Genomic DNA, 8,586 nt, shown 5'->3' on the forward strand with positions numbered 1-8,586 from the left:
CGGTTTCCTCTGCGATTCTGCTGAGCATTCTGGCGGAGTTGAAAGCAGAGTCTTTAGCTCATCTTGGGCGCCGCATGGCCAGGAGCTGAGGCCTCGCGTCTCCTTCCTCTGCAGGTCCGCGTGTCCCCACCCTCCCCTACACTAGCCTGGGTGGTGGGAAACCAAGGCCTTTCCCCTGACAAGCCTCACCACCTCCACCAGGGAGGGAAGGCACTGTCCTTAACCTGGCCCCTCCGTCTGCTCTGACCCTCTCCGAAGCAAGGAAAAATAAAGCGCCCTGTCAGCATTCTAGACTGGGGGCTGGGGATGAAGGCCCAGAGTCTTCCCAGCTCTCCTGAGGAGTGCGGGCGGGCTCATGGGGAGGAGGCCCAGGGCCCAGGATCTGACAACTTAATTGTTCTCCTGAAACCCCAGCAGATTTGTTGGACAGAAGCAACCTGCTTTACTCACCCTGGACTAAAAATGACCATCTCACTTGTCCTGGTCCCCCACGCTGCCTGGCCCCTGAAGTCAGGGAGCCCCACTCAGAGCACAGCCCAGATGATTGCGAGAGAAATCCTGGCCCCCTGGCCGGGCTGGGGCTCAGTGGTGGAGCACTTGCCTACCATGTGTGAGGCCCCAGGTTCCATCTTCAGCATCACGTTAAATAAATAATACAATAGCTTTAAAAAAGAAAGAAAAAAAAGAAACCCTGGCCTCTCTGGGGCCCAGGGGGACTCGCAATGGCAGAGGCTGGAGGGTCTTGTGCTGGGCAGGGAGGGCAGAGGAAAAAGGGAAGCAAGACTGGTGGTCTTGCTGTGGCCCCAGAGAGCCCCTTCCGGCTGGGAGTGAGGATTTGTTTCACTATCCAGGGGCAAGTCATTGCCCTGGGAGGGTACTGGCCTCAATGGCGTCCCCTGGAGTTGTGCTCTATTGTGTGGCCACTTCTATCCAAATCACCCACCTTGAATTTTCTTAAGGTGTGACTCACCCAGGAGTTGAGAGGACCTGGGATTCTGGGGAAGGGGGACCACCGTGACACGAGTGTGTGTGGAACTGAGCAAACCTCCACATTTCCAGAATCTCCCCCTCCCCGCCATCACCCCCAGAACAACCCTGTCTCCTTATTCAGACTCTTCCCAATCAGGCGCACCTTCTGCAGTGGAAGTGCCCAAAGCCCTGGAATAACCCGTCTCCCCTAACTTCTCACCCCACCCTTCCCTCTGCCCTTCCGTGGAGGGTGCCATTTTCCCCCAAATTCCAGATCTACCCCCGCTGGCCCAGAAGCCCAACTCGGAGGAGAATGAGGTCCTTGCCCACGTCTGGTTTTTTCAGGCTAATGTAGAACAATCTCAGGCTGCAGGAGCAAAAGGAAAGCGTTCCAAATGCGTCGTGGCCCCTTTAAAAAAACCGAGCAGGATTTTTTTTTTCCCCCTAGCCGTATGACTATATTAGGTGACACGAAACTGCCCGTCGCTCCTGTCATCGAGGCCCCTGGCCCAATGGCAAGCTGAATCCCCCTCCCTCCGGCCTGGTCCCGCCTCTCCTACCCCTTGTGCTTCATCGCCTACCTGCTGCCCGGCCACCAGCCAGAGCAGGAAGGCGGTGCGCAGGCGGTGGGCGGCGGGCACCATGCAGGGAGGCTGCCTGGGGCCGCGGGCAGCGCCACTCTCTGCCGCCCACCTGGCGCTGTTGGTGAGACGGCACCGGCCACCATGTTCCCCAGCCCCGCGCTCACGCCCACGCCGTTTCTCGGTCAAAGACATCCTGAACCTGGAGCAAGCAGCAGCGCAGCTGGCTGCCGGGGAGCTCTCGGCGCGCCTGGAGGCCACCCTGGCGCCCGCCTCCTGCATGCTGGCCGCCTTCAAGCCCGAGGCCTACTCCCGGCCCGAGGCGGCGCCCGGCCTCCCCGAGCTGCGCGCCGAGCTGGGCCCCCGCGTCTTCGCCCCCCAAGTGCCCCGCCTGCTTTCCCCGCCGCCCCCACCTTCTATCCGAGTGCCTACAGCGACCCCGACCGGCCAAGGACCCTCGAGCGGATAAGAAAGGTAGGAGAAAACAGCAGCCCCGTTCCCCTCTCAGGTCGCGTTCATCCCGACCCAGGCCCGAGGAGGAGCGCGCGCTGGGCGGAGGGCTGCACGCAGGGAGGTCCGGGTGTGAGATGCTAGGTTGTAGCGAGGGTCCCTGCGACCAATGCTAAGTTTGGAGGAAATGCCGGATTGAGAGGATCAGAAACAAGAGACCAAAAAACGTGGGGGTTTTCGGCCCTAACAAAGCCCCAGGCGGCCGCGGCCCTGCTCTTGGATGGGTTAGGAAGTTAAGCGCATCAGTTTGTGGTTAGAACAAAGTGAGAAGCAGGATCTCTGTGGCAGGGGTTGTAATGTCGCTTTGGGTATCCGGGTCTTTTCAGACTCTGGGGGAGTGCTAAACAGAAATTGAAGCTCCCACAGTTGGAGAGGGTCCTGGCCACTGCAGCCCACGGAGCCCCGAGTGTCTGTGGCCTCTCCTCCTTTGTGCCAAGGGCCACAGTCTTTGGGAGCAAGGGCCTTGGTTTTCAAAATGGGGTGCTGCGGACCCTCGGGAATCTGCTTCAGTTTTATTTTTCCAGCACGGTTTCCGGACTGGGCCAGGGCAGAGAGATTGTCTCCTGGGCAATGTTAGAAAATGCCGCGCCACTGATGGCACGGGAGGAGGCGGCTGTGGAAAGTGACTGATTCGCTCGCAGGAACATCCCATGGAATCGGGGTCTGATCACAGAAAGGCACGAGCAAGGGAGACCCCGGCCCAACTTCGGGTCAGCGCCCAGAGGGAGCCGCCCGCGAGGGGATGGGAGGCGGGGACCGTGAGCCAGGAAAGCACTGTCCGGGAGCAGACAGAAGGCCAAGGGACCTCTGTGGGTGACTAGAATTGATTGCCAACTGAATCCGGCTTGAGAAAGCAGGCAGAGCTGGTTGCAAGGTCCCCCTGCCAACCCGCCCCAGCTTGGGCATTGCGCAAACGCTGAGGAGGCCACCAGGAGCCTTCGATTACCGAACCTGCACTTCTTGGCCTTGTTTCTTTGGTTCCTTAATTTTGAGATGAAGTGACGAGGGTGAACCTTCTGGCCTCCAACCAGAATAACACAAGTCACCCCAGAGCACGACCCGCTTTTATTTTTATTTTTTTCTTGGCAGTCTGAAATCTTAACCCCCTCCCTGTCTGTGAACTGCCCAGGGCAGACTCTTCTGTTCTCCAGGGCCTAGGGCTGTCCCTGGCACTTAGGCTTTCGACAAATGCTTAACTACTGTCGAGGGAAAATCGCTCGGTGTCCCTGGAGCCCAGTGCCAAGTTGTCGCTCCTGGCAGGACAGGGTGGTACCCGCGAGAACCCGTTGCCTGCTGGTTCTCCCGGGTTCAGGCCGCCCTGATCTTTCTGCTCTCTGTTCCCGCTCAGAGCTGTGCGCGCTGCAGAAAGTGGTGGAGCTGGAGAAGCCGGAGGCAGACAGCGCGGAGCGTCCCCGGGCGCGGCGGCGGAGGAAGCCGCGCGTGCTCTTCTCGCAAGCGCAGGTCTATGAGTTGGAGCGGCGCTTCAAGCAGCAGCGGTACCTGTCCGCTCCGGAGCGCGACCAGCTGGCCAGCGTGCTGAAGCTCACGTCCACGCAGGTCAAAATCTGGTTCCAGAACCGGCGCTACAAGTGCAAGCGGCAACGACAGGACCAGACTCTGGAGCTGGTGGGGCTGCCCCCGCCGCCGCCGCCTGCCCGCAGGATCGCGGTGCCCGTGCTGGTGCGCGACGGCAAGCCATGCCTGGGGGACTCGGCGCCCTACGCGCCTGCCTACGGCGTGGGCCCTCAACGCACTACGGCTATAACGCCTACCCCGCCTACCCCAGCTACGGCGGCGCGGCCTGCAGCCCCGGCTACAGCTGCGCCGCCCGCCTACCCCGCTGCGTCCCCGCGGCGCAAGCCCGCCTCGGCTGCAGCCAATGGCAACTTCGTGAGCTTCGGCGTCGGGGACTTGAACGCTGTGCAGAGCTCCGGGGTGCCGCAGGGTAACTCGGGAGTGTCCACCCTGCACGGTATTCGAGCCTGGTAGGGAAGGGACCCTGCCGATCCCACCTCAGGAGAAAGGCATCGACTCTGGGGGGAGGACGGGCTCCCGCCAAAACCCTGCGTCCGTGGATTTCACATTTACTCCTGCTGGGGGCCTTGAACTTTTTCCGCCTTATATACCTTGTCCCGAAGCGCGTTTGCGCAGCCTGCGGTGAGCGATCGCGCAGTCTGGTGTGTAGGTTACTGGCCGGGCTGTGCCCTCTGAGCACCCACGGGCCCCTCTGACTGACCGAAAACCAGCGATTTGGGACCGAGAGCCCGGGCGCGCAGGCCTAAGATCCCGCGGCTTTTCCCCGAGCCTGGGCCGGGCGCCTGGGACCTTGCTGCCTTGCCGCTGCCCACCCACCCGTATTTATGTTTTTACCTCTCGCTGTAAGAAATGAGAATCCCCTTCCCATTAAAGTGAGTGCGCTGACCCGGCCCGTGTGCTTCTTTCCAGCTTGCGCCCGTTCAGCACGGACTTTCTGAAGGTTGAGACAGCCAGAGGATCCCAGGGTCAGGCTTGCTGGGTCCCTTTTCAAGACTTTCTAGGATTGTCTCATATAATCCAAGAGAAATCCTGTGTTTAAAGCTTAGCGGCTGTGACCTGCAGAGGTTTAATGACTTGCCTCCAATAATTAGCCAGAATCAATGGAGCTAGCCTTAGATTCTTTCCCTTAGTGACTGATGGGGCTAGGCTGGCCCAGAACCACATGGCCTTGAATCCTAGTATATGTGAGGCACTGTTACAGGTACTCGCCATTAAATGCTATGGAACAGCACCATGCCTGGTCCTACTTAAAGAATGCCTTGGCCTGTTTCAGGATTCGACAACCAAGAGCCAAGGCCCTGGCCCCGTTCCTTCTGGAAGATACTCCTAATGGAATTGTACCTCAACAGCTGCCCAGCTAGGCTGAGCACAGACCCTGGATCCAAACAGTGCTCACCTCCAGCTGTGGCCAGATCACAAGAATTCACATGATCCGGGAAGACCCTGTGCCCGAACCTGGCCCCTGTGTTTCCCTAGGACATTTAACTAATTTCACCACCAGTTAGTACAATTTCCATAACAATGCTATCATTGTACCAGTTTTACTGCTGAGAAAACTGAGGCTTGAGGGAAATCGAGATAAAAACTTGCTGGTGGGAGGATTCGCCTACTGCCCATTAGTGGTTGTGGTGTGTACGTGAGGATAAAGAGAACACCCTAGCTCCTCGCCCTGGCCTCTCCAGTCCCTGAGGACTCAGGACCTGACCTCCAGATTCTCTATCCCCAGCTAATTCCAGGAACTAATTCCAGCTTCATAAAAAGGAAAGAGGGAGCTGGTGTTTTGTGTTGTACCCACTGGATAAGGGGGTTTGCTTGTTTTTGATATTTCGTTTGGAAAGCGCTGGGCTGGCTGTGTGGGGTATCACGGCGTGAGGCCAAGAGCTTTCAGAAGCAGCAAAGGACTGCCAGTGGAGTCCAGGGACGGCACTGCTCCTGTGTCCCTGACACCAGGAAGAGCCCCTGGCCAGCTCTGGAGGACCAAGAGCTCTGCCAGGCCTGTAGGGTCACGTCTTTGGGTAAGTGCAGCCCCCCTGCAGAAAGAGGGTAAGATCTGAGCAACTGCTGCCACTTACTAGGAGCCCGGCCCCCAACTGTGCTTAAATGGGATGCCAGATTGGATAAAGGGCAATTGAGATGGACTGGGCTGTGGGAAGCAAAGGGAAGGGCTGTGCCCAAGGCTTAGCTAGGAGTCACCAGCCCTGCATCTGCTGTTACAAGGCCCAGGCCAGGGCTGGCATGTCCACAGGTAGCCGGGGATGTTCAGCCCAAGACAGACATTCAGCCTGCTGGACCAATGATCCTAGTCCCTCAAGGTGGTGAGCACAGAGCTCTCTGCTCCTCTGTGCTTTGATGAGCATGGCCGTTCAGTCTCATGGAGGGGGACACAGGCCCCTGCCAGGTCACCAGACCGGCGCTTAGGCTGGTGGGGGCTCTACTACCAGTCAGCACCGGAGCAGCCCATTGCAGACAGCCTACCTCCGTCATACACAGGCGCACTCCTAATCAGACCCTCTGGGTCCCGCATACCCGTGAGCTGCTTTCACCTACTTCAGGTGACTTTTGTCTTGCAATGACATTAGAAGCAAATTTCTTCCACTTAACGGCCATACTCCATCACCCGCACCTTTTGTGCTGCTGGGATGGAACCCTGGCCCCCGCGCAGGCGCTCTACCGCTGAGCTCCATCCCCAGCCCCCAGAGGATTTTTTCCAGGATAACCTTCTCTTTGTCACCCTGTTCTCAGGGACCAGGTGAGTGACTCCAGGGTCTCCTGCGCTCAAAAGGGGATCGCAGTGATTGGCTGGCGTTTGCGGAAGGGCAGCCAAAGTCCGCCGCGGTCCACATCGCTTTACAAAGGCTTTCTGCTTTTAGAACCCCTTAGAACCCATTCTCGTTCGCAGACCGCAGAGGTCGCGCCCATGGCAGAAGCCGGAGAGTCCCTGTGCGAGGCCCGGGGACGCGGAGCCCCGCCTGGAGAGCGGAGCGGGCAGAGGAGGGGCGAGTGTCCATCGGGATGCCGGGGACCCGGCCCCAGCCGCAGCACCGAGCGGCCCGGGCTCTCGCCGGCGGGCTGAGAACCTCGGCCTCGCCCGCCGCACTCTGCAGCTGAGCTGCGCTGGGGCGGCGCCGGCTGCCTTGGCCGGCTCAGCTCCGGAGCCCCGAGTCCCGGCCCAGGCTCTCCTCCAAGGCCTGGAGGAGCCAAAGCGGGAGCCAAAGCGCGCGGCGGGGGAAGGGCCAGCGGCAACCTGGACCATGCAGCGCTGCTCCCTGCCGGCCGCCGATTGGAGCGGTGCTGTTTACCAGTTTATTATATGAACGGCGCAATCGGGGCGAGGAGGAGACTGAAGCAGGACGGGAAAAATGGAAAAAGAGGAGCAGCGAGCGGAGGTGGGAAGCATTCGGGTCGGGTGGTGTGCTGGCTCGGTAGCTCGGGAGCGCCAGGGACCACACGGGTCGGTTTTTGCTGATTTTTGAAAAAATCAAAAAAGCTCAAAATAAGTTTTGGAATAAGCAGAAATGAAGAGCGATGTTTTTTTAAAGGCCCCTGGCCTGGTTGAAGTGGTTCCCTCCGCCCGCCCCTCGCACCCTGTGTGCAAATGGCCTGGCGACGATCCCAAATGGGGAGACCGGCCACCACTGCCCCTCCCCGCCTCTGCGCCAGCTCCCCATCATTCCCTATCCGCCGCGCAGGTTTTGCCAAATCAGAAGAGCCAGCGCCTGTTCCTCTGGTTAGATTTCTTCTGAAGTGCCACTGTATCTAAATGCTTGTATTTGAACCTGAGGCTTGAAACCTGCAGGAACCTTCCAGGAACCTGAGAAGCAGCCCACCCCGCTGGGCTCTGCCTCCTGGTGCCAACCTCCGTCTCCTTACCTGTCTCCTTACCTCCACCTTGGGACATTCAGGCTCTGCCACCTGTGCTGGAGACCACAACTCAAGGCCCCCACTTCTTGCTGATCACCCTACTCGACTGGTGTCCCAAGGAAAGGGGCCTGTGCCCTGGATTTCATCTACAGATTACTCACAAAATGTGCCTCCTGCCAAGTGCTGGCCTGAGCACTTGACAAATGAACTCGGTTAATCCTCTACACCTCTGAGTTCAGCTGAGGAAACAACTGAAGAATTCACCTTAAACCCAGAGAGGGGGAGTAACCTGTCAAGGTCACACAGTCAGTCAGTACCAGACTTGGTTTCAAATCTAGGTACCCCAGCTGCAGAGCCTGAGAGCACCCGGGCCATTCCATGTCCAGCTCAGGACTGGCAAGGAACGGTCACCAGGACCTGTTGATCAATGGGTTAAAGTACAGTGGTGGCATTTAGCTCCAAACTCTGGAAGATCCCTATGTGCTGGGCACATCTGCACTGATGAGATCAGCCGGATATCAATCCCCTGGAGCAGGAAGGCACAGGCAGCTGGGGCCCTGGCTGGTGGTCTGTTCCTCTGGGCCCATTCCGCTGCTTCTCAGAGGACAGTTGATTCCAGAGTTCAGTGGGCAGTGGAAAGGCCTGACAGGCGGGTCACCCAGAGCCACCGTGGGCTCCCACCTGCACCCGACCCGCAGCTGCATGGGCACCAGCAGGGATTATTGCCCAACATCTGTTGACACTTCCTTTGTGCCACGGCCAGGGCTAAACGAATCCCCTTCTGCCATTTTCCAAGAGGAAAGTGAAACCCAGACAAGTCAAGGACGTCACCTCCCAAGGCTCCTCCCATCGTGTGGAGTGGGGGGTCCGAGCTGGAGCCCAGCTGGTTCCACCAACAGTCGCCAAGCCTCCCGAAGGCACAAGCTGCTGCAGCTGAGGCTGGGACAGACCCCAGCCCCGGCTTCCACGGCGCCCACAGTTGGGATCTCCCAGGCCCAGGCCTGCAAAACCGCGCGGGAGCAGGTGACGCTCGTCACCTTAGCAAGCCGGAGGACCACAGCTTGCGGGGCCCCAGACCTCACAGGCACCGCTCCTGAGGGGCTGGGGGGAGACCTGGGTCAGGTTTCTA

At 59.2% G+C, this 8,586-nt stretch overlaps 1 protein-coding gene across 1 annotated transcript; it reads left to right on the plus strand.

Annotated features, from left to right (window-relative positions):
- Positions 1-1,469: 1,469 nt before the first annotated feature.
- NKX2-5 (NK2 homeobox 5) lies at positions 1,470-4,481 on the plus strand. Its single transcript, XM_079146053.1, is given in 8 exon segments — positions 1,470-1,727; positions 1,729-1,911; positions 1,913-1,942; positions 1,944-1,989; positions 1,992-2,024; positions 3,409-3,803; positions 3,806-3,889; positions 3,891-4,481. Coding segments are annotated over 8 exon segments (963 nt in total). The 5' UTR covers positions 1,470-1,694; the 3' UTR covers positions 4,050-4,481.
- Positions 4,482-8,586: the final 4,105 nt, after the last annotated feature.

The sequence above is a fragment of the Sciurus vulgaris genome, assembly GCF_902686455.1.
Source record: "Sciurus vulgaris genome assembly, chromosome: 6".
Lineage (NCBI taxonomy): Eukaryota > Metazoa > Chordata > Mammalia > Rodentia > Sciuridae > Sciurus > Sciurus vulgaris.